The following is a 26641-nucleotide window of genomic DNA, read 5'->3' as shown; positions in this document are numbered from 1 at the left end:
TCCTGCACTTAGAGTTTATAGTCTTCTAAAAGCTGAATAAATGCTTTAACCAAACATAGAAAACATTGACATACTATTTGTGCATAGTTAATAGCAGTAGTGATGTTTGGTCTGATAAATCATGTCCTGTTTTAATGCAGTGATATAACACTCTCTTTATTGATATAATGCAATTCTTTTTTTTCAAGTTAAAAAAATCCAAATCATTTGCATCGTGAAATGTTCCCATTAGTTGCACCCTTTACATTAGAATTTCAGGTTGAGCAAGGGTCACTCTTCCGTAACTCCACAATTTTCTGTAACTCCACAAATTGTGGAGGAAGATTTTGATAAAGCATAGATCTGTGGCAAGAATAATTCTAATTTAATTCAAAGACTTTCTAAATAAGTAGAACAGTTCATGTGGTGGCACAGAGTCGGACACAGCTTAGCAACTAAGTACTGAAAATGATGTCATAGCTTTTGGAACTTCCATCTCTACATGATGAAATTAAGGAGATAAAACCATACCAAAAATGCTTTTTATAAGTAAAAACTGTGGCTTTCTATAAGTAAAAAAGATTTTAGGCCTTTAAAAAAAAAAGACTGTTCAAAAGGTTTTCTCATAAGTTATGCAGGAGATGAGATAATTTGAAGAATAAAGCATCAGAAGAAAATATGTAGTGTTAGCATGTAGCTTTCTCCTCACCGCTCTTCAGATAGAAAATATATCAGCACCTGGAAAACTTTGCATAAGAATATGCACAATAAACTGATGCCATTGGATCTTTCACTGAAAGATGATGTTAAAAAAGGTCAAATTTTGTTTTCATTTTGATAATTACTGGTCACTAGTGTATGTACTGTTTATTTCACTTTAGAATATTTTTATTATGTATGCTGAATGGTCTCAATCGACCATTTTGAGCAGTTTGAGCAAGCTGTGGAAGATGGTGAAGGACAGGGAAGCCTGGTGTGCTGCAGTCCATGGGATTGCAAAGAGTCAGAAATGATGAGCAACTGAACCACAGCAAAATGCTAGTTTATGTTAAAATAACCATGTATGTTTCACATTTTATAAATTTATGTTTGTAGTTGCCATTTTGTAGTAAATTTTATATTTACAAAAATGTGTTTATGACTTATATTTTAAATGATTTAAGAAATTGCTGGATTCCAAACACTTTAAAATACTGGAATTAAAACTGTTATTTTAATATTAAATGAAGTAAATGCCCAAATAAAGAAATACTGGTATTAGTATTTTAGTACTGAATCAAATAAATACTGAAAACAAATACTTTTGTAGTAAAAACTGCACATATTCATTGCATATACTTTTTGCATCTATGGTTGTTTTGGTTCAGTTGCTAAGTCGTGTTTGACTCTTTGCGACCCCACGGACTGCAGCACACCAGGTTTCCCTGCCCTTTACTGTCTCTTGGAGTTTGTTCAAACTCATGTCTGTTCAGTTGGTGATGCCATCCAACCATTTCATCCTTTGTGGCCTGCTTCTCCTCCTTGCCTCATCACAGCATCAGGGTCTTTTCCAGTGAGTCTGCTCTTCACCTCAGGTGGCCAAAGTATTGGAGCTTCAGCATCAGTGCTTCCAGTGAATATTTAGGGTTGATTTCTTTTGGGATTGACTGGTTTGATCTCCTTGCTGTCCAAGGGAGACTCAGGAGTCTTCTCCAGCAGCACAGGTTGAAAGCATCAGTTCTTTCAAGCTCAGCCTTCTTATGGTCCAGCTCTGAAATTTGTACAAAACTACTGGATAAACAATAGCTTTGACTATAACGGAACTTGATTGGCAAAGTGATGTCTCTGCTTTTAAATTTGATGTCTAGGTTTGTCATAGTTTTTCTTCCAAGGAGCAGGTGTCTCTTAATTTCATGACTATAGTCGTGTCTGCAAGAAAATAAAACCTGCTGCTATTTTCACTTTTTCCCAATCTATTTGCCATGAAGTGGTAGAAAAGATGCCATGATCTTCGTTTTTTGAATGTTGAGTTTTAAGCCAGCTTTTTCACTGTCCTCTTTCACATTCTTCAAGAGGCTGTTTAGTTCCTCTTTACTTTCTGCCACTAGAGTGTTGTCAATCTGCATATCTGAGGTTATTGATGTTTCTCCCGGCATTCTTGATTCCAACTTGTTATTCACCCAGCCCGGCATTTTGCATGATATACTCTGCATGAAAGTTAAATAAGCAGGGTGACAATATACAGCCTTCATGTACTCCTTACCCAATTTTGAGCCAGTTTGTTGTTCCATGTCCAGTTCTAACTGTTGCTTCTTGACTTCCATACAGGTTTCTCAGGAGATAGGTAAGGTGGTCTGGTATTCCCATGTCTTCAAGAATTCTCCACAGTTTGTTGTGATCCACACACTCAAAGGCTTTGGTGTAGTCATGAAACAGAATAGATGTTTTTCTGGAATTTCCTTGCTTTTTCTACGATCTGGTGGATGTTGGCAATTTGATCTCTGGTTCCTCTGCCTTTTCTAAACCCAGCTGTACATCTAGAAGTTCTCTGTTTAATACTGCTGAAGCTTAAGTTGAAGGATTTTGAGCATTATCTTGCTAGCATGTGAAAAGAGTTAATTGTATGGTAGTTTGAACATTCTTTGGCATTGCCCTTCTTTGGGATTGGAGTGAAAACTGACCTTTTCCAGTCCTGTGGCCACTGCTGAGTTTTCCAGATTTTCTGACATATTGAGTGCAGAACTTAATAGCATCATTTTAGGATTTGAAATATCTAAGCTGGACTTCCATCACCTCCACTAGCTTTGTTCATAGTTCTGCTTCTTAAGGCTCACATGACTTCACACTCCAGGATTTCTGGCTCTAGGTGAGTGACCACACCATCATGGTTATCCAAGTCATTAAGATCGTTTTTGTGTATTTATGACATACATATACACGCACCTTTTTGGGTATGTGTGGTATGTTTTGTAAAAAACAAAAACAACAACACATAACTGAAAAAGTACACTTCATAAGCTATGCTTTATATTTGAGTATTCAGAGAAAAGAGAATTCTAGTGAATTCAGTTATTTTAGAAGCATATGGAATAAGAATTTAAAAATTTTTTTCACCTTTGAAAATATTTTATATAAAATTTTTTATGTGATCTGTCATTTAGAAATTTGTAGCTTGAAAATAAAAATTGTCCAAGTGACTTGTCAAAGAACTGTATCACTTGCTTTCTGTGTGCATATAGTAAAACTATTTCAGAAATTAATTGGATGGTTTTTGTTCTAGAAAGTTGGTTGTTTTTAGGAAAGATACTCTAAGTATTGAACTTAAAAAGGACATTTGCTCAGAATAGGAAGAGTTCATGCTTTACATGGCTTTATATCTAGTTACTAATCCGTTTTGTTCAATAGAATTTGTAGATTGTCCACATAAGATTTCTGTATCATATATTTGGTTAACAGTATAGAGGGAATTTGGACAATAGCATACTTAGTTTTGGTAGCCACTTCTGTTATTTCTTAGAAAATGAACCATATAGACTTAGGTGATACCTTACATTTTGATAGTAGCTGCTTTTAACAGAAGTTTTCAGAATTACTTCATTTTTTTTTTTTCCTGCTTTTGATTATATAGTTTCTTCTCCCTGGAATGTCATCTTCTCTTGTTTCTAGGTGTTCACATCCTACCTATTTTTCAGGACTTAGTTTAAAATTTATCTTTTTACCCATAGCTAGCATCTTGCCCAGTGGTGAAAGATTTGAAAGTTTTCCCTCTAAGAACAGGAACAACACAAGTATACCTTCTTTCATTACTTCTGTTCAGTGTAGTACTGGGAGTTTGTGCCAGAGAAATTATGCAAGAAAGGAAATGAAAGATACCCAAATCTCATCAACATAAGTAAAATTATCTGATCACAGGTGACATGATCTTATATGTAAGAATCACTAAATATCCCAGAAAAAACTTTTAAAACTAATATAAACAAACTCAGCAAAATTATAGGGTACAAAATCACCACTCCCAACTTGGTTGGATTTCTATACACTAACAATGAACAATTTGAAAGAAAATTAAGAAAATAATTCCAGTTATAATTGCATCAAGAAGAATACCTAGGAATGAATAACTGAGGAGGTGGAAGAGTTATCTGTTGAAAACAATAAAACATTGCTGAAAGATATTAACAAGATATAAATAAATAGATGTCCATACTAGCCAAAGGACAGCCCACTCCAGTGCTCTTGCCTGGAAAATTTCATGGACAGAGGAGCCTGGTAGGTTACAGTCCATAGCGTAGCAGAGTTGGACACAACTGAGTGACTACTCTCACTATACTAGTCAGAACATTTTACAGATTCTAACTCTATCAAGATCCCCATGAAGTTTTTTTGCAGAACAGAAACATCAATTCTAAAATTCATATGAATTCTCAAGAGATACCAAGGAGCCAAGAGAATCTTGAAAAAGAACATACTTTGAGAGCTGACATTTACTGATTTCAAGACTTATTACAGAGGTACAGTATGGTACTGGAATACAGATAGACATTAAAGACTGATGGAATAGCGTAGAAAGCCCAAAATAAATCCTCACCTGCACGATTAAATTATTTTCAATAAAGGTGCCAACTCCTTTCATTGGGACCTCTTCAGCTGGGAAAGCTGAATAGTCACGTGCGAAAGAATGAATATGAATCTTTACCTTACAACATGTAAAAAAAATTGAGTCAGCATTAATATGAATCAATAGCTAAATGTAGAAGCTAAAGTTATAAAAAGCCTTAGAAGAAAACATGGGAGAGTTTCATGACATTAGATTTGGCACTGATTTCTTGGATGTGATACCAAAAACAGATATCAAAAGAGAAAATAGGTAAATTGGACTTCAAAGTTGGACTTGATAAAAATTGAAAACTTCTGTGCATTAAAGAATGCTATCAACATAGTAAAAAGGCAATCCAGAGAATAGGAGAAAATACTTGCAAAAATATATATGAATAGGGATTAATGTGCAGAATATGTAACTCTTACAACTCGGCAACAACAAACAAACTTAAACAACCCTATGAGAAATGGCTAAAGCATTTGAATAGACATTTCTTTAAAGAAGATCTACAGTTGACCAGTAAACACATGACAGGATATTCAGTGTCACTGATCATTAGGGAAACGCAATTCTGAATTACAGTTTGACCTTAAAGGGGGAAGAAGGGGAGAAGGAAGGAAGATTGAATAGAAGCATCTTAGGCTACAGTGACGTTCTAAAGAGCATTTGACAAGGAGGAATTTATCAAGGAGTTTTTGAGCCAAATTCATCTGTTGGAAGATTCCTTGGTCTCCCTCAACCAGATCTTTCTTCATATCCCTGCCTTCCTTGCTGTGTGGGAACAGTTAGTGGTAGCGAGTCTGGTAGCTGGGGCGCTGGTCAGCTAGTTCCCTGTGGTTAGAAATCTTGAGAGCCATATTCTCATAACCACGGGACCATCTTCTTATAAGTTATTTTTTACTTTTTGTGCAAAATTATGACCTGCTAAATTATTGTCTTTAAAAGACATGGCTCTATTAATTAAGGACTTGGTATTCATTTATAAACCATACTTGGAGAGATTGAAGAATTGGTATATTTTTTTGTGGTGTTGTATATATGTTTATATATATTTGATGCTTACTGATTAAAATTATGTTTGCAAAAGAGGAAGAGATGGTCTTTTTTTCCCCTTCAAATCCCGTAATACTGTGGCTGCTAAGTCGCTTTAGTTGTGTCCTATACTGTGTGACCCCATAGACGGCAGCCCACCAGGCTCCCCCGTCCCTGGGATTCTCCAGGCAAGAACACTGGAGTGGATTGCTATTTCCTTTTCCAATGCATGAAAGTGAAAAGTGAAAGTGAAGTCACTCAGTCATGTCTGACTCTTAGCGACCCCATGGACTGCAGCTTACCAGGCCCCTCCATCCATGGGATTTTCCAGGCAAGAATACTGGAGTGGGTTGCCATTGTCTTCTCTGTCCTCTTAATACTACTATATCCTTATTCTTAATTAATGACCTTGCCTCCTATTTTACTGAAAAGAATAGAAGTGATCATAAGAGAATTTTCCACAGACTACTACCACCAACTACCACAAGCTACTACACACCAAACTTGTGTCCATTTACTCTGCCTTCTCTTCTGTTACTGTAACTGAACTGCCTGTGGTTTTAGCAAAGATTAGTCCCTTCACTTAGGTGTGCATCTGCTTTTACCTACTCAGTGTTCATTGCTCCAGTTCTTCCTTCTATATTATCAGTTTTTCTTTTATCTGTATTATTTCTACTAGCATATGATCATATTGTTTCTTATACTAAAATCCACCTACATTTAACCTCACTTCTTTCTTTAGCTAATCATCCCGTATCTCTTCTCTCCTTGAAAGCAGAGTTCTTCAAAGTGGTGTCTGTATACACTGTTTCTAATTTCTTTCTTCCTAATCTTTTAAAAATCCGTTTTAGTCAGACGTTTGCCCTTACTACTTCAATAAAACCGTTCTTGTTAAGGTTGTCAGTGATCTGCATATTGCTAAATCCTGGTGGTCAGTTTTTAGTCCTCATATTACTTTGAGTAGCACTTGACTGGAAAAGGTCAGTTTTCGTGCCAATCCCAAAGAAAGGCAATGCCAAAAAATGTTCAAACTACTGCACAATTGCACTCATCTCACATGCTAGCAAAGTAATGCTCAAAATTCTCCAAGCCAGGCTTCAACAGTATGTGAACTGTGAAATTCCAGATGTTCAAGCTGGATTTAGAAAAAGCAGAGGAACCAGAGATCAAATTGCCAACATCCACTGGATCATCAAAAAAGCAAGAGAGTTCCAGAAAAACATCTACTTTTGCTTTATTGACTATGCCAAAGCCTTTGACTGTGTGGATCACAACGAACTGTGGAAAATTCTTCAAGAGATGGGAATACCAGACCACCTGATCTGCCTCTTGAGAAACCTGTATGCAGATCAAGAAGCAACAGTTAGAACTGGACATGGATCAACATACTGGTCCCAAATCGGGAAAGGAATACGTCAAGGCTGTATATTGTCACCCTGCTTATTTGACTTATATGCAGAGTACGTCATGAGAAATGTTGGGCTGGATGAAGCACAAGCTGGAATCAAGATTGCCAGGAGAAATATCAATAACCTCAGATATGCAGATGACACCAACCTTAAGGCAGAAAGTGAAGAAGAACTAAAGAGCCTCTTGATGAAAGTGAAAGAGGAGAGTGAAAAAGTTGGCTTAAAACTCAACATTCAGAAAACAAAGATGATGGCATCTGGTCCCATTGCTTCATGGCAAGTATATGGGAAAACAGTGGAAACAGTGACAGATGTTATTTTTGGGGGCTCCAAAATCAATGCAGATGGTGACTGCAGCCATGAAATTAAAAGATGCTTGCTCCTTTGGAAGAAAAGCTATGACCAACCTAGACAACATATTAAAAAGGGGAGCCATTACTTTACCAACAAAGGTCTGTGTATTCAAAGCTATAGTTTTTCCAGTAGTCATGTATGGATCTAAGAGTTGGACTATAAAGAAAACTGAGTGCCCAAGAATTGATGCTTTTGAACTGTGGTGTTGGAGAAGACTCTTGAGAGTCCCTTGGACTGCAAGGAGATCTAACCAGTCCATTCTAAAGAAATCAGTCCTGAATATTCATTGGAAGGACTGATGCTGAAACTGAAACTCCAATACTTTGGCCACCTGATGGGAAGAACCGATTCCTTGGAAAAGACCCTGATGCTGGGAAAGATTGAAGGTGGGAGGAGAAGGGGACGACAGAGGATGAGATGGTTAAATGGCATCACCGACACAGTGGACGTGATTTGAGTAAGCTTCAGGAGATGGTGATGTTCAGGGAAGCCTGGTGTACTGCAGTCCATGGAGTTGCAAAGAGTTGGACACAGCTGAGAGACTGAACTGACTGACAAAGTACATCATTTCCTCCTTGAAATAATGCATTATTCATGTGGTTTCCAAGATACCAAACTTTTCTGGTTTTACTCTTAACCTTACTGGTCATTCATTCCTTCTCAATGTCTTTTGCTGGTTCCTCCTCAATCCTTTGACCTCTACTTGTTGTTATGCAACAGAGCTTAATTGAGATCATGTTTTAGCATATGTCTTTGGGGAGACCACTTCTGTTGAATTCCAGGCATGTTATTTAAGCACCTATTCAACATGTCTACCTGGATGTCCAAGGATATCAAAAATAACTGTAAAACCAAAATATTTGTTTTTACTTTGACCAAACTTGTTCACTTGTTCTCCCAGTTTAGTTCAAAGCACTATATCCCTCTAGTTCATTGTGCTCAGAATTGATGTCTCTCTTTCACAGCGCATACACAAGACACTGTAAAATTTCATTGGCACTGCCTTCAGAATATATCCAAAGTTTTACCAATTCATACCACTCTGCTGCTTCTACCCTGGACTAGCCAACTTATCCCTGGTATGGATTACTACAGTAGCCTGTCTCAATGTCTCTCTTGCTTTGAAACAATTTTTATCAGCATAGATGCCAGAGTGATCTGTTTAAAACCTGTTAGGCTTATGCTCAAGACCATGCGGTGTGTTTTCATCTCACTCTGTCTTAAAGCCAAGTCCTTATAATGGAAAGTAAGGCATGTGTGATCTGCATTCTGACCCCCCACACCTACATTTCAACTGTTACTACTCTTCTCTTTTTCCTGTTCATTCAGCAGATGTTGCTTATTCTTGCTCTTCCTAGAATACATCAAGCATATGCAGGCTTAGGGTCTTGAATATTATAACAACCAAACCGGAAACTGTGTTAGTTCTTTAGGTAAGCAGAAGCAGTAAGGGTATGTATGGACTGTTACTCAAAGTAATAGGCAGGAAGGCAGAATAAAAACATGTGTTTACAGTGAAGAATTGAGTTGGAGAATGATGAAATAGGTTCTGAGTGCTTCTCTTTAGTGAGGTAAGAAGCAAGATGACTAGCTGAGAGAGAGAGAGGATATGGTCCAAGTTTTAAGTGAAGAAGCAAGGTTTAAAATAGTTGGTTAGTAGTGATGTAGTGAATGGTTTCAGGCTAAGTAGCATTAAAACCTATTAAGTTAATAGGCACAGACTTCCAAGTATGACCTGTCAGCATAGTTACTTCTTTTTCTTTTTTTTTAATGTTGCTTTAGTGGGGTGGGAAAGGGTTGATGAAGAATTAAATATAAAACTAGGGTTGAAATCTGACAAAGCAAGAGGGCAAGGACATTCAGACTCTTTGCAAGGAGTGATTATAGTGATGATTTAGGAATCCAAGCTGTAAAAATGGAGATGAAAACAGGAGCGGGGCGAGGAATAGTAATAAAATGTGAGGATCCATGGATTGAGGTCACTTGAGGGGACAGAATTACAGACTTTGGGGTACTAGAGATATTGAGTTGATAGGGCTAGCTATCTGAGAAATGAGATTCTTAAAATTTATTGGGGAGAGAGGAGTGAGGCTAACGACAGTGGAGATGACTGTTGGATTGAGTTCCTACGTAGTAGATGAGAAAATTCTATGAAGTAAAAAATACACAGAGGGATGTTGGAAGGATAACCTGGATAGATTCTGAAGTCACTAAGAGCTTAATATGTGAGTTTCCCAAACAGACAAGTTTGCATCTGTCTTTTAAAAAAATAAAACCACAAGAAAATTCAAATAAGTAAGGTAATTTTTAAAAACTTAGAATGTTCATCAGTTTACTTTGGAGGCAGATATTGTTGACCCTAAATTGTAAATCGATTTCTCAGATCCATGAGACTTAAAGAAGAAATTTACACAGTCCCTTATGAATCAGAGAATGAGAAAAGTCAGTTCTGTTAGATCTTAAAAACGTTTTCAGTAGTACTTAGGTATTCAGAAGTGTTGGAAAAACGTTGGCAGAAAATTGGAGCCATAGAGTAAGCCCAAACTAGGACAGCAAAGTCATTATTCTGCTTTTTAGTGAAGAGAGTCTTTTTTTAAATAGTTGTGACCCTTGGTGCTTTACTAAAAGCACTTTACTGGAACTTCATTTGGATGCAAGGCTTTACCAAAGTAATTAGGAAAACAAGGATTGAATATTTAGTAGTAACTTCTAAAACTTTACCATATTTTGTGATACATAAGACAGTTCTTTTTATTTAAATTACATTAAATATATCACTATATAGATAACATAAAATTGAGTAAATATAGTATTTATTACTACCTTATTTCTCCAAGTAGAATCTTGGAGCAACATATAATTCATTTGATTTACACTGAATGGTGTAGACATTTAAGTTGGTGTTGATGCCAGCCTTAATTTAGAATGTTTTCTTTGTGCTCACAAATGAGTAAGGGAAAATAGCTTTAAACATTTTACAAAATTAAAAGACAGTGCCTGAAGGAAACAAGAACTTTCTTGGGTTTAAAAATGAAATGGTAAGATTTAATCACTGTACACCTCTGATGGAGAGATACATTTCACAGAAGCTATGGTAAGAGTAAATGTTTTAGAAAAGGAAGTAAGGCGATGACTAAGGCACGGAAATGGAAGAAGTTGGACTGACTATAGTAATCTAGAATAAGTCCTAGAAATAAGAGCATTGCTAAAAGTGGAAAGAATAAGGAAGTGTGAGGATAAGTTACCTATTTTGATGACAGTATTTTTATTTCTAATCTATAGGTGGTTTCAGAATAATGCTTAATTCTTTAGTTTGTCTTTCCACAACATTTTCTAGCAGGGAGACGTATGAAGGCTTTAGGAGATACTACTTTTGAAGAACTGAAGTCTTAGGATTCTGATTCTAATTTTTTTATTTGAGCTTTGTACTTTATTTTGTGGTAGTAAGAATCATTCCTCCATCTCCAGCCATCTTCTCTCATGCTTCCAAATTGTTTTGCAGACTAATGCTAAGACTACTAAAGAAAGAGTAAATGACTTCTTATCAGAAATGTTGTAAAGAATGGTTATGACATTCAGTATGTGTTTGTATTAGGCAGTTTCTAACTTTGAGATTTTTTATTTGTTCCTTTCATCAAAGTTTCCAGTGACCAAAAAATTCTTCCAGGCTTATATTTCTCTCCTGATAAAAGAAATGCATCATTTTAAGTAATACTATTCACAACTGTTACTCATTTAGATACTAAGAATATAAAACTGGCAGTGATTTAAAAAGATAATCTCTCTAACTAGTTATGTGTGAGCAAGTCAGGTAAGCATTCTGGGCATCAGCTTCAATATTGATAAAATGAAGGGTCTACCAGCAATCCCACTTCTGGGCATACACACTGAGGAAACCAGATCTGAAAGAGACACGTGCACCCCAATGTTCATCGCAGCACTGTTTATAATAGCCAGGACATGGAAGCAACCTAGATGCCCATCAGCAGATGAATGGATAAGGAAGCTGTGGTACATATACACCATGGAATATTACTCAGCCGTTAAAAAGAATTCATTTGAACCAGTTCTAATGAGATGGATGAAACTGGAGCCCATTATACAGAGTGAAGTAAGCCAGAAAGATAAAGAACATTATAGCATACTAACACATATATATGGAATTTAGAAAGATGGTAACAATAACCCTATATGCAAAACAGAAAAAGAGACACAGAAGTACAGAACAGACTTTTGAACTCTGTGGGAGAAGGTGAGGGTGGGATGTTTCGAAAGAACAGCATGTATATTATCTATGGTGAAACAGATCACCAGCCCAGGTGGGATGCATGAGACAAGTGCTCGGGCCTGGTGCACTGGGAAGACCCAGAGGAATCGGGTGGAGAGGGAGGTGGGAGGGGGGGAATTGGGATGGGGAATACGTGTAAATCTATGGCTGATTCATATCAATGTATGACAAAACCCACTGAAAAAAAAAAAATAAATAAAGGAAAAGAAAAAAAAAATGAAGGGTCTAGAACCATTGTTTAATAATAAACATTAATTACTATATTCTTATTTATCAAATAATAGCATGTTGTGGTAGAAAGAAAATGAGATTGGAGTCAGAGGTTGAAGTCTTTAATTTCAGAAGCTTTTTCCTATTTGTAAAATGCTATATCAGTAGAGTTTTGCAGGTGATATCTGGTAATATATGTGAAACTTTGTAAGTTCAAAAGTATATATATTATAAATAGAATGGTTATTCAGTCAGGGAGTAAGTGCCTTGTATGTGCTGGACTGTGTGATAAAGTTCACTTTGTTATCTTTTCTGATTTTAAAATTTATTAAGTCATTGAATTCCATAAAAATATTGAAATCATTATGAGTAAATGAATTTGTTTGTTTCACTGCTTGTTTTTTAATTTTTTGAAAATTTATTGAAGTATAGTTGATTTATAATGTGTTTAATTTTTTCTGTATAGCAAGGTGAGACTTAGTTATACATAATTATATTTAAAAATTTTCCATTATGGTTTACCATAGGATATTGAATATAGTTCCCTGTGTTGTACAGTAGGACCTTGTTGTTTATCCATCCTGTGTTTGCTTTTTCTAATCTCAAACTCCCTGCCCTTCCCTCCTCTACCCCTCTCTTCTTTGCAGCCACAAGTCTATCCCCTATACCTGTGAGTCTGTTTTTGTTTCATAGATATGTTCATTTATGTCATATTTTAGATTCCACACATAAGTGATATCTTTTAGTATTCCTTTGGTATTTGTCTTTCTGACTCCTCAGTATGATAATTTCTAGGTCCGTTCATATTGCTGCAAATGGCATTATTTTAATTTTTTTTTTTTTAGTGGCCACGTAGTATTCCATTGTGTGTGTGTACCACATCTTCTTATTCATTCATCTGTTAATGGACATTTAGTTTGCTTCCATGTCTTGGCTATTTTGAATAGTGATTGGGGTGCATGTATCCTTTTGAACCATGTTTTTCTCTGGATATATGCCCAGGAGTGGGATTGCTGGATCATGCAGCAACTCTAGTTTTTTCAGAACCCTGCATACTATTTTCCATAGTGAAGTGGAAGTCGCTCTGGCATGTCCGACTCTTTGCAACCCCATGGACCATAGAGTCCATGGAATTCTCCAGGACAGAATACTAGAGTGAGTAGCTGTTCCTTTCTCAAGGGACCTTCCCAACCTAGGGATCAAACCCAAGTCTCCCATGCTGCAGGCAGATTCTTTACCAGCTGAGCCACCAGGGAAGCCCTTTTTTCCATAGTGGCTGTAGCAATTTACATTTCCCCAACAGTGTAGGAGCATTCCCTTTTCTTCACATCCTCTTCACCATTGATTATTTGTAGACTTTTTCATGAAGGCTAATCTGATTGGTGTAAAGTGGTACTTCATTGTAGTTTTGATTTACATTTCTCTAATAATTAGTGATGTAAAGCTAATTTTCGTATACCTGTTGCCCATCCATATGTCGTCTTTAGAGAAATGTCAGTTTAGGTCTTTTGCCCATTTTTTGATTGAGTTGTTTCTTTGTTACTGAATTATAGGAGCTGTACAGGGGGAATGTAGCTTAACATAACAAGAGCTATTTATGACAAACCCACAGCCAGTATAATACTCAATAGTGAAGAGCTGAAAGCCTTCCCAGTAAAATCTAGAACAAGACAAGGATTCTCACTTTACCGCTTCTCTTAAACTTAATATTGGAAGTCCTAGCCACAGCAGTCAGACAAGAAAAAGAAATAAAAGATACTCAGATTGGTAGAGAAGAGGTAAAATTGTCATTATACACAGATGACACAATACTGTAATAGAAAAAAACCATAAAGGCTTCACACAGAAACTACTAGAACTGATAAATGAATTCAGCAAGGTAGCAACATACAGAAATTGGTGGCATTTTTAAATATTAACAATGAAATACCAGAAAGAGAATGTAAACAATCCCTTATAAAATTGCATCAAAAAAATAAAATTCTTAATAATAAACCTCACCTAGGAAATGGCAAACCACTCCAGTGTTCTTGCCTGGAGAATCCCAGGGACGGGGGAGCCCAGTGGGCTGCTGTCTATGGGGTCGCACAGAGTTGGACACGACTGAAGCGACTTAGCAGCAGCAGCGGCAGCAGGAGGAGGTAAAAGACTTATATACTGAGAACTATAAAACATTAATAAAGGAAATTGAAGATGACTCAAAGAAATGGAAAGATATCCCTTGCTCTTGGGTACGAAGAATTGTTGCTGTTGTTCAGTCACTCAGTTGTGTCCAACTGTTTGTGACCCCATGGACAGCAGCACATCAGCCTTCCCTGTCATTCACCATCTCCTGGAACTTGCTCAAACTCATGTCCATTGGGTCAGTGATGCTGTCTCACCATCTTGTCCTCTGCTGCCTGCTTTTCCTTTTGCCTTCAGACTTTCCCAGCATCAGCGTCTTTACCAGTGAGTCGGCTCTTCTCATCAGGTGGCCATAGTGTTGAAGCTTCAGCTTCAGCATCAGTCCTTCTGATGAATATTCAGGGCTGATTTCCTTTAGGATTGACTGGTTTGCTCCTTTGCAGTCCAAGGGACTCTTAAGAGTCTTCTCCAATACCAGAGTTCAAAAGCATCAATTCTTTTGGGAAAAGAATTTGAAAAATAATACACGTATATGTATAACTGAGTTACTTTGCTGTACTCCTGAAACTGTGATGTTGAATGGTTTGCCTTGGAAACAAACTGAGATCATTCTGTCATTTTTGATGTTGCACCCAAGTACTGTATTTCGGACTCTCTTGTTGATTATGAGGGCTACCCTCTTTCTTTTCCGGGATTCTAGCCCACAGTAGTAGGTATAATGGTCATCTGAATTAAATTCGCCCATTCCCATCCATTTTAGTTCACTGATTCCTAAGATGTCATTGTTTACTCTTGCCATCTCCTGCCTGACCATGTCCATTCAACATCATAGTAATCCAAGTATATGCCCCAACCACCGATGCCAAAGAAGCTGAAGTTAATCAGTTCTGTGAAGACCTACGAGACCTAGAACTAACACCAAAAAAAGGTGTCCTATTTATCATAGGGGATTGAAATGTAAACGTAGGAAATCAAGAGATACCTGGAGTAACAGGCAAGTTTGGCCTTGGAGTACAATGTGAAGCAGGGCAAAAGCTAACAGAATTCTGCCAAGAGAACGCACTAGTCATAGCAAACACCCTTTTTCAACAACACAAGAGATGACTTTGCACATGACATCACCAAATGGTCAATACCAGAGTCAGATTGATTACATTCTTTGCAGCTGAAGATGGAGAAGCTCTATACAGTCAGTAAAAACAAGACCTGGAACTGACTGTGGCTTAGATAATCAGCTTCTTATACCAAAATTCAGGCTTAAACTAAAGGAAGTGGGGAAAACCACTAGACCAGTCAGATATGACCTAAATCAAATCCCCTATGATTATACAGTAGAGGTGAAGAATTTACCAGATCTAATCCCTTGATTAGATCTGGTAAATAGAGTGCCTGAAGAACTATGGTCAGAGGTTCGTGATATTGTATAGGAGGCATTGACCAAAACCATCCCAAAGGAAATGAAGTGCAAGAAGGCAAAGTGATTGTATGAGGAGGCTTTACAAATAGCTGAGGAAAGAAGAAAAGCAAAAAGCAAGGATGAAAGGGAAAGGTATACCCAACTGAATGCAGAGTTCCAGAGAATAGCAGGGAAAGACAGTAAGGCCTTCTTCAATAAACAATTCAAAAAGAAATAGAGGAAAACAACAGAATGTGAAAGACTAGAGATCTCTTCAAGCAAATTTGAGATATCAGAGGAATGTTTTATGGAAAGGTGGGTTCAATAAAGGACGGAAACAGCAAAGACCTAATAGATCAAGAAGAGATGGCAAGAATACACGAAAGAACTGTACAAAAAAGGTCTTAATGACGCGGATAACCACGATGGTGTGGTCACTCACCTAGAGCCCGGCATCCTGGAGTGTGAAGTCAAGTGGACCGCAGGAAGCACTGCTGCCAATAAAGCTAGTGGAAATGATGGGATTCCAACAGAACTGTTTAAAATCCTAAAAGATGATGCTATTGAAGTGCTGCAGTCCATATGTCAGCAGATTTGGAAAATCCAGCAGTGGCCACAGGACTGGAAAAGGTCATTCTTCATCTCAGTTCCCAAGAAGGGCAGTACTAAAGAATGTTGAAACTGTCAGACAGTTGCACTCATTTCCCATGCTAGTAAGGTTATACTCAAAATCGTTCAAGCTAGGCTTCAGCAGTATGTGAACCAAGAACTTTCAGATGTACAAGCTGGGTTTAGAAAAGGCAGAGGAACTGAGATCACATTGATAGCATTCACTGGATCATAGAGAAAGCAAGGGAATTCCAGAAAAACATCTACTTCTGTTTCATTGACTACCCTAAAACCTTTGTGTGCATCATAACAAACTGTGGAAAACTCTTATTAAAGAGATAGAAATATCAGACCATCTTACCTGTCTCCTAAGAAACCTATATGTAGGTCAAGAAGCAACAGTTACGACCTTCCATTGAACAACTGGTTCAAAATTGAGAAAGGAGTGTGACAGGGCTGTGTGCTGCTCTCCTGTTTATTTAACTTACATGCAGAGTACATCATCCGAAATGTGGAGCTGGATGACTTACAACCTGGAATCAAGATTGCTGGGAGAAATATAAACAACCTCAGATATGCAGATAATAGATGGCATTCTAATGGCAGAAAGCAGAGAGGAACTAAACCTCTTGATGAGGGTGAAAACTGGCTTAAAACTCAGTATTAAAAAACTAAGATCATGGCATCTGGTCCTGACACTTCATGGCAAATAGAAGGGGGAAAGGTGGAAGCAGTGACGATTTCCTCTTCTTGGGCTCTAAAATCTCTGCGGATGGTGACTGCAGCCATGAAATTAGAAGACGATTGCTTCTTGGCAGGAAAGCTATGACAAACCTAAACCATGTGTTAAGAAGCAAAAACATCACTTTGATGACAAAGGTTCGTATAATCAAGGCTATGTATGTATGGATGTGCAAGTTGGACCATAAAGAAGGCAGAGTGCCGAAGAATTGATGCTTTTGAACTGTGGTGCTAGAGAATACTCTTGAGAGACTCTTGGTCTGCAAGGAGATCAAACCAGTCAATCCTAAAGGAAATCAACCCTGAATACTCATTAGAAGGACTGATGCTGAAGTTGAAGTTCCAATACTTTGGCCATCTGATGCGAACAGCTGACAAGAACTGGGAAGGATTGAGGACGAAAGGAGAAGAGGGCGACAGAGAATGAGATGGTTGGGTGGCATCACCGATTCAGTGGATATAAACTTGGGCAAACTCTTGAGATGGTGAGGGACAGAGAGGCCTGGCATGCTGCAGTCCATGAGGTCACAAAGAGTTGGACATGACTTGGCTGTTAACAAAAAGGAAAGATGTGAAGATTATTCTCAACAGGAAGAATAGTGTTTTATGAAAAAACCATGTAATAACCCCTGATAAAGTGCTGTAGTAATAATATCCTTTAGAAACAATATTGAGATATGGTTGTAATTTATGCACTTCATTTCTCGGTAAATAAAGGAAATTAAAGCGAGAAGTCCACAGAATATTACAGTATATGTTTACTTTGATTAATTTTATAAAAATAATATCTTTGAAATATAGTTGATAGACTTTTTACAGTATTTCCAAATAAAATGGGGAGGGATTGTTGAAAAGCTTTGTTTCACTCAGGTTTGCTGTTTTACTCATGTTGTTTTTAATTTGTTTACCTTTAATAAGCGGCTGTTAGCAATATGCTTTTCCTAGCAGGTATTTTCAGGAAAATATAATGTTTCTTTAAGATAAAAGGGAAATTTTAATAGTGAATGAATAGCTGCTTTTCCAAAGAAACTTGAGCTATGGAAAAAACATTTTGATGATGAATGTTTGGAAATGCATCTATCATTATAGAATTTTGTTGCTGAAAGTGATATATGTCACCTACAACTATCATATCTGCACACTTAAAACATTTCTAAACAAATCTATTGCTTGTTTTAAAGTCAGTGTGAAGGAGGAGACGTGTGTGTTGTGGGAGGGAAAGAGGGAGATTTATTTATAAGGAGTTGGGTCACATGATTTTGGAAGTTTGGCAAGTCCAACTGCAGGGTAGGGCCAGGGAAGAGTTGCAGTTCTAGCCCAAAGGCAGTCTGCTTGCAGCCTGCTTGACAAGCCTCCTGGCAGCATTTCTTCTTGAAGGAAGGTCAGTTTTTGTTCTATTAAGTCCTTCTATTGATTGAATGAAGCCCACCCACATTATGAAGGGTATTGTGCTTTACATATTCCAAACTAAGCAGTTTTTTACATATTAATATTTTATCCAAAAACACCTTCACAGAAACATCCAAGATAATATTTGACTGAATATCTGGGCACTGTTGTTCAGCTAAATTGACACAAAATCATATTACAGTCATTTTCAGTGGAGTTTGAAATTCTTTGTTAAAAATATAAAGATGGAGTATTTTCTGATTAGTTTGTTAAAATAATACTGACATTTAACCAAATTTTTGCATAAAATGGAATTGGAAAGTATAGTCAACAGTTGACTTTTTCCATTTAGATCTTTTTATATCTTTGTGAGGTGTCATTTATTTCCCCAGCTGTGACAGCCACTAAATTTAGTCTAAATGTTTGAGTTTATAACCTAGGCATTCAGATTGCTTTGCCATTAAATATTAAACCAAGATTTTAGACATAATGAAGCATGTCGAATTCACTGCTTTTACTAAAATTGTTTCATATTGATATTTTAAAAACTTACGGCCCCAAGGCTTTTGCTTTTTCATTGAAGAAGTAAAAAAAGAACTATTTAAAATAATGCTTATTTCCACCAGGGACAAGAGAATAGAGCTAATGGGGGGATCGTTAAGTTGAGCTATGCTGCAGAAACCCGTGACGACCTGGGCACTGACTGCCATGGCCGGTTGTGTGGAAGCCGCGGGCGTCATTGACAAAGTCGCTGTAAAGACAGGAGGGTGACCCCCAGCAAGGTGAGCTGTCCTGCCTGCTGGCTGGCTGGACTGTATGCTCATGTCGTGCAGGGCTGGGGTGAGTGTTCCTCTTTGTCCCCAAGGAACTTGGCACATGGCAAGTGCTCAGTAAACATCGTGAGTTAATAAACAGGTTAAAAAAATGTTTATTTCATTTTTGTTTCTTTTTAAAATTTCTATTTTTGTGGGTTTCATAATTATGTAATACAATAGCGTAGTATATATAATTATAGATAATATATGTATAGGAATATTCAGAAATTTTACTGATTGGGGTATGTAATAAAACATTTTTGGAGATTTCATCTAGAAGATAAGGAAGTTTAATGTAGAATTTGATGAAGAGGATGATGGGAAGAAGCCTTAAAACACTTTGGAAAATGAAGGGTAATTGTTTTCAGCTTTGGACTTTTCTTTTTCTGGAATGTTTTGTTGTTGTTATTGGAAGTTTTTCAATTTGAAATAGCATTCATATTTATAGTAGGAAATATTAACTACCAATTAAATTTACTGAGCAGTGCATTCTCTTGCTGTTTTCAAATCTACTTTGGTAGCCAAATAATAATGGAAAAGTGCATGAAAGAATAGGATTAGAGTAGTGATACCAGACTATGAAAGCTGGGTGAATTCTATCTCTGCTGTTTAGGTAGACTTTACTTTTATAAATAGAATTTTATAATGATTTAAAGTAGGGAAAGAAGGGACTTCTGTGGTGGTCCAGTGATTAAGACTCCATGCTTCAGGGGTGTGGGTTTGATTCCTGGTCAGGGAACTAAGATGTGGTCAAAAAAAATTTTTTTTTATGTAGGGAAAGAAAAGGCAGATATTTTGAAATGATTTATTTGTAAATAACACATGTGATTAAACCATGGGTGATTTGGAAAGATAAAACAACTAGAGATATAGAAAGGGATGATACCTGAATGTTCTGAATATTGAATATTGATGTTTAGCATTTTGATCTCTGAATATCTTTAATCCGGGAGATGTAGAGAGCACCAAGTTATTAGCCAATTTGGAAATTATTCCTGAAGAATAGGAAATGATGCTTTTTCAGGCAGCAGGTAGACGGGAGTATCTTTTGAAGATTGCAAGAGCCTTGTGTTAATAGCATGTTTCCTGTACTGTGTAACACCTTATGAATGACCATGGTCCTATTGAGATGGGTGATGGGACACCTGTTTTATGGAAAAAGTATAAAGTGCCTTGGTAACTTGCCCAAGGTCAAAACGTACTGTAAATGCAGAGACCAGATTTTGAACCCAGGTTTATTTGATTCTGTTTAAACACTTCCTCACTGAGAATCTGCTGTGGTGCTGGGAATAGTGCTTGTACCTTAGGAGTTCAGAGTAGAATAATACATGGCTCCTGCCCTCAACATAGTGTTGCAAGTGAATAAGATCTGTAGGGAGCCTTGGGGAGCCATTTAGCTCAGTCTGAAATTTTAGGGGCATTTTCTGTCTGAACTGGATTTCAAGGAAAGGAGTAAGAGTTAATTGCAAAGAGATGATCTTAAAAAAAAAAAAAAAAAAAAAAGATCTGTGGAGGGTGTTGCACCCAGGGGGAACCACATGTGTAAAGATATTTAGGCATAAAAATAGCATGATTTATGCTAAAGAACATATTTCTGTCTGGGTCTTAAAAGATGAGATTGGTGGTGACCAGCAGAAAGAGCCTGAGTTTTTCTTTTCATACGTGATTGCCTGGACAAATACCAGAAACTGGTTAAAATATTTGTGGATAAAATTTCAAACTTTTCAGTGTGGTTTTATCTTCCTTTTCTAGGATCAGTTCGACAGCTTAGACAAGCATACACAATGGGGAATTGACTTCTTGGAAAGATATGCCAAATTTGTTAAAGAAAGGATAGAAATTGAACAGAACTATGCGAAACAATTGAGGTAAGTTACATTTTTTTTCAGTTCTTAGAAATGAAATTACGTGTTTAAATAGTTAGCTTTAGATAAATGTGATACACCAGGAGTTGAATTCTGTGTTTTTCATCAGAGTTAGATTGAATTAGGTAACTGGTTTGTTTTAGTGACTGGTTTAATTAAATCATTGTCTATTATCACAAGGAATATTGGCTGGCTAGATCATGAGCAGCTTTCATTCCAGAAAGACACTTAAAATTATAAAATCAGGAAGCAAAATTCCAGGAAAAAGAAATAACTTGGTAATATTAATAATTTTGTGCTTTACAGTTTTATTCCCCTGAACTTTTTGCGTTAGTAATCTTCCCAAGATATTGAAGATTTCTCCAGTTTCTCATTTCTTCATAGTTTCTAAGACTTAGAAAGTGAGTGTGATGAGCTGTGTTTCTTTCTGTCAAAAAGTAGATGTGTATTACTGATAAAAGAGATTCTGGAATATGTGTTAGGAGATAAAAAATTTTAAAGGGAAAATTTTAATCTTAAAACAAATGGAACTTACCTTAAGATTTTATTCAAGCAGAAAATCATTGTTGGACCACAACCTGATAAATAGTTTTGCTGCAACTTACTCAATAAAAATAGTGTTTGAAGCCTGAAGACTAGAAAACAATGTAAAGTCCTAGGTAAAGGGATTAGGATTCTTTATGTTGTATGGTGACAGAAAAATCTAGCCCACAAGGCACACATGAGTAAGGGTCCAAGCATGATTTGATTTGTGGGTCAGATGTGTCCAGGCTCCTGTTTCTTGGCTCTTCTTCCCACTGTTGCCTTTATACTCAAGTTTTATTCAGTACCATCCTTTTTACCCGGTAGCTGTAGATTTCATATCTTCATACTCCCACATCCTGGGGAAGAATGATGATCTTGGTTGTGCATTTGAGGGGAGGAGATAGGAAGGGAAAGGGGGAAGGAAGAAAGTGAAAGAAAGGAGGGAGGGAGGGGATGGAAGGAGAGCAGAGTGCAAGCCCGTATCAGCTTCTCTCCTCCAGAAATCCCAGCAAAAGTCTCCTCTTGCTGACCCTGGTTAGATTATATGCTTATCCTGAACAGTTCACTGAAATGAGAATGTTAGATTGATTTATAGCTAATTAATTGCCCAAAAGAAATATAAGGTAGTGGATCACAGAAGGAAGGGAGATTTTGAGTGAGAATCTACATATGCCCACCATTTGTAGCAGTTTACTCAAGGAGCTGACTGGTTGTGGCCATGAGATAGACTAGTATGATGAGTAGGTTACTTACAATGATATACATACTACTATTTTGACATTTGTTAAAATTGTAGCATCATGCTAATTTCTTGATTCATTTGCGTCCTGTTTTTTAATTTTTATTATTTTTTTTTGCGCCCTATTTTTTTTTAAACAAAGTAGTTTCCATATGGAAATATAAGCAAGCAAGTATATTAATAATAATTGTGATGATATTTTACCTGCCCAAAAGTTTTGGCTTGGGAACTTTACTGTGTGAGAATTGGGAAGCATTAAAGGACCTCTGAAAAGTTAAAATATCAGTAAAAAGAATGTATTCATATGTGAACAATGAAAAATTTCCCTCATTTAATTTTTAATTTGATCTCAACTCTAGCACATTGTTTTCTGGTTTTTAAGTATGCCAGTAAAAGTGAAGAGAAGAAATGCTACAGACAATAATACAGTGATGTGATGGCAGTGTGAAGTGACAAATAACAAAGATTAAAATATTGCAAAAAACGAGATAAAATGTTTCCAGCTTAAAGGTACCTGTCAGTTAGAAAATGATGAAAAATACTGTGGAGTATACAATTTGAACAAGTCAGATATAGCAGCATATTAAACTTAAAAGGGTGTTCAGTCTGTCAGTGTGATAAGCAAGTGGTAGAACTGAAGGTACAGCAAGATGTCTTTGCTTACTTGAGGTTGCGTATATAGCTATGTATAAAATTTGTGTGTATTCTGAAGAGATCTAAATAGGATATACCCCAAATTGTTTTACCCTGGTTACCCCTGGGGAGTGAGAGTAGGGGATGGGAAGGGACGGAACTTACATTTGTTACTTGTACTTTTAAATTATTGAAGTTTTTCTAGTGATTATGTAGTCTTAAGCAAAGAAGAGGATATATTTCAAAGAATATCACCACAAATTATAAAAGAAAAATTGGTAATTTATAAGGTAAACCGTCAGCAGTATGCTGTATTTAGTTGTCCAGAATAACTTGGGTCTCAAGGGTTTCAGGGTGGCCAAGATTTTAGCAGAGTAAAAGACTGTAATCAAACAGCAGACTTGTCTGCCCTTCTATTTTGTGACTGATAATAACAGTTATAATTTTCACTTACTTGCAAAAAGAGGTTTTGACACCACTTTTTTGGAGCAGGAGTGGTTAGAACCCACAATTACATAGTATGAAAATATACTTTTGTAGTGAGAAAATAGATACTCTAGTTCAGTGATTTGCATCTTTTTTCTGTCCCAGCAGACTAAAGAAATTTAGTACATGTTCATCCTAACAGTGGCTTTCACTTACAGTGATTCTCAACAAGAACAGAATTGTTGGAAGGTGTTGAGGAATTCCAATAAAGAAGAGTTGGGAGGAGGCTTGTGTAACTTGAAAACCACAACTCCCTTCCCTTTGTCCACATTGATATTTGCTGCTTTGGATGAATACTTAGTAAATGATTGAATTATCAGCTGCTTTTTTATAGTATCTGTTTTGTCCAAAGGGAAGAAGTGTGCCTTGTTTATTTCCTTTTCTTTAACGAGACAAATTCTTTTGGTTGACTCCCTCCTGTTTTGCTACTGCAGAGGAGGACAACTTCTTTTCAACTTCTTTTTTTCTCCTAAATAATAACTGTATTCAGAATGTTAAATATTTTAAATATATTGCAGGATTAAATTTTGCAATATACTTTTGTAAATATACTTTTTATTTGCATAAATTTTCACATAATTTTGGTGCTCCCTAGTTTATTTTCTTCTGTCTTCTATTTGTTTTGATCGCTTTGGTTTAACTTTATTTAAGTTTTGGTATTCACTTTTGGTAGTGATTTGAGGATGAGAATAAATAGAAAATAAAGCATCTAATTATGTTTGGAGACATAGTTATAAACAGTCCAGCCATGTCCATTTTGATGGATAATAAGTGGTGACTTTGAATCGCTTGGTAGAGTTTTTCTTTGTTTGCAGACATAAAAAGTGGAAGTTACTCTAATAAATTTATGCTATTGTATATGTATAATAGAGATTGACTAAATTTTCTTATGTGAAAAACTGTGCATAATGGTATGAATTTTTTTCTAGTAAAAATAATTACAGCAGTAAGTTCTATCATAGAGATTGCTGTAGGAAATTATATTTCTCTATTTCACCCCAGATGATTCCTTTTTGGCTCAAATGTGATAGTGTGGTACTGAAAGAAAAATAGATTGGATGACTAAAAATTACTCTTACCTTAACCAGAACAGCAATCTCTCCAGATTTCTTGGATCTTATTTCTATTTCTGTACCTTGACAACCATGGTAACATGACTGGTACCTCTAGAGCTGAGTGAATATAAGTTGAATGCATAAATGATTGAATGATCTGTGTTTCAGTTTAGTTTAGAAATTAGGATCTCTTAACTATATGCTGAACCTTTGAACCATGTACTGCTTTCTATCCATACTAGAGTTTATGTCATATACATCAGTGTGAAGAGATTGCTCTACTAAGAGCTGTCCCCAATATTTAGGATAGGCTTAGATATAGCATAATGTAAATAAAACAGTTCCTATTTTCTATTTATTTTCTCATGCTTCTTTATCAGAATTTTCTCTTTCTGTGTTCCTGTTTAATATCAGAAGAACCTAGGGAGCTCATCTTTTGTGCTGACCTATGGAAAGTAGAGACTGCTGTTAGTTTTTGGTCGGCCATTGTTTAACTTTTGATGCTTTTGACTTCCCTGAGGTTTTTTTTTTTTTTTAAATTGGAGGATAATTGCTTTACAATGTTGTGTTAGTTTCTGCTGTACAGCAGAAAGGCTCATCACCTTAACAAGAATTGCAGTCTATTCCTGATTTTTATATTAAAATGTTTTGTTAAATGATGAAGCCAAACCTAACAAATAAAGCATAAAGCTCTTAAGAAGGAAAATAGAGACTTCCTTGGTGGTCCAGTGGCTAAGACTCAGCACTCCCAATGCAGAGGATGCGGGTTTGATCCCTGGTCAGGGAACTAAATCGCACATGCTACGGCTAAAAGACCCCACGTGTGTCAATTAAAAGACCCTACATGTGGCAACGAAGGGCCCACATGCACCACAACTAAGACCAGGTGCAGCCAAATAATATTTTAAAAAAAGAAAATAAGTTCAAACCAGTTGTGTTAAACATTTTGATAGTGAACTTTCCAAGGAAAAGGATTTAAAGATCTTCTTTAAACAACTATAAAGAATAAGAAGGCAGTTAATGATGTTGGCTGTATAGATCACTTTGTTAATCTCTCAGCTTTTTCATAATACCTTTAATATTTTTATTTCTAAGTTATTTGTAGCCATTTGAATTGTGTGGCAGTGTCTGAAATGAGATATACCATTTATTTTATCATCCTAATGTTTAAAATATGGACAAATCAGATAAATTAAGCTATTTATTTGAATCTAGAACTGTGTTGTATAGTTCTTCTTTAAGAATCTAATATTTAGAGGGAAAACAAGTTATCAACTTGCAGAAGAAAATTTCTCTGAAAAGTGTAATACTTAAATATGGGGCAGTCTGTTCCTTCCTCGGTCTAAATTGAGCAAATAAAATAATTTTTTTCTTTTCTGTCTTCAACATACCAGAAAATACTCTTCTGAAAGATTTGCAGTTGCCTAGAAATCACATTGTTATGCCTATTGCGTCCTAAATAGTAATGAATTGTTGAATATATTCTTTGAGTATACAGTATGAAGCTGATACTATAGATATAGAATACAGAGCCCCATTCACATCTTAGGGACTGTGTATCCTTGACGTGGTAAAGATAAAGCAAAAATAGGAACTGGCATTTTTAAGAAATAAGATACTTTGTTCACTTTCATGTCCATTGAAACTTGTTTGAACTTCTTCTCCTAGGGCCTTCAGGCATAAATACTTAAGCCCTCTTATTTTTTCTTAATTTATTTTACGATCTGCCAGCAGTAAAGGTATAATGAGAACAAAGCCTGTCCTTTAAAAAAACAAATGCAGTATTCAGAATTTGTCTAATGTCACTTGTACCTAATGTGAAATTTACTGTCTTAATCATTTCTAAGTGTATATTTCAGTTGTGTTAAGTATATTCATCCTTCTGTGACCAATCCTTAGAACTTACTCATCTTGAGAAACTGAAACTGTGTATTAAACAACTCTCCATTTTCCGCTTCTTCTAGGCCCTGGCAATTCTACTTTCTGTTTCTGTGAAATTGACTACTCTAGGTACTGTATAAGTAAAATCATGCAGTATTTGTTCTTTGGGGGGTGGATTTATTTCACTTTTATCATTCAGTTGCTAAATTGTGTACGTCTCTTTGCGACCTCATGGACTGCAGCACTCCAGGCTTCCCTTCCTTCCCTCATGGACTGCAGCACACCGGGGGAAGATGGTTAGAGATCCATCACTATCTCTTGGAGTTTGCTCAAACTCATGTCCATTGAGTCAGTGATGACATAAAATCATCTCATCCTCTGTCACCCCCGTCTCCTCCTGCCCTCAGTCTTTCCCAGCATCAGGGTCTTTTCCAGTGAGTTGGCTCTTCATGTCAGGTGGCCAGAGTATTTGAGCTTCAGCATCAGTCCTTCTAATGAGTAGTCAGGGTTGCTTTACTCTAGGATTGACTGG

The 26641-nt window shown here is 36.5% G+C and overlaps 1 protein-coding gene across 4 annotated transcripts in view; it reads left to right on the top strand.

Annotated features, from left to right (window-relative positions):
- FNBP1L (formin binding protein 1 like) overlaps positions 1 to 26641 on the top strand; it is a 112864-nt gene that overhangs the window by 39048 nt on the left and 47175 nt on the right. For 3 of the 4 annotated variants that reach the window (XM_043875840.1, XM_043875837.1, XM_043875838.1), the window contains exon 2: positions 20678 to 20793. In XM_043875840.1, the coding sequence (XP_043731775.1) occupies positions 20678 to 20793 (116 nt within the window). Of the gene's footprint in view, positions 1 to 18736; positions 18893 to 20677; positions 20794 to 26641 lie in introns of all 4 variants that reach the window. The other variant, XM_043875839.1, reaches the window with a different exon arrangement.

The sequence above is a fragment of the Cervus elaphus genome, chromosome 20 (genome assembly GCF_910594005.1).
Source record: "Cervus elaphus chromosome 20, mCerEla1.1, whole genome shotgun sequence".
Classification (NCBI taxonomy): domain Eukaryota; kingdom Metazoa; phylum Chordata; class Mammalia; order Artiodactyla; family Cervidae; genus Cervus; species Cervus elaphus.
The sequence above is the reverse complement of the archived record's forward strand: the minus strand, read 5'-3'. Positions and strand labels throughout refer to the sequence as shown.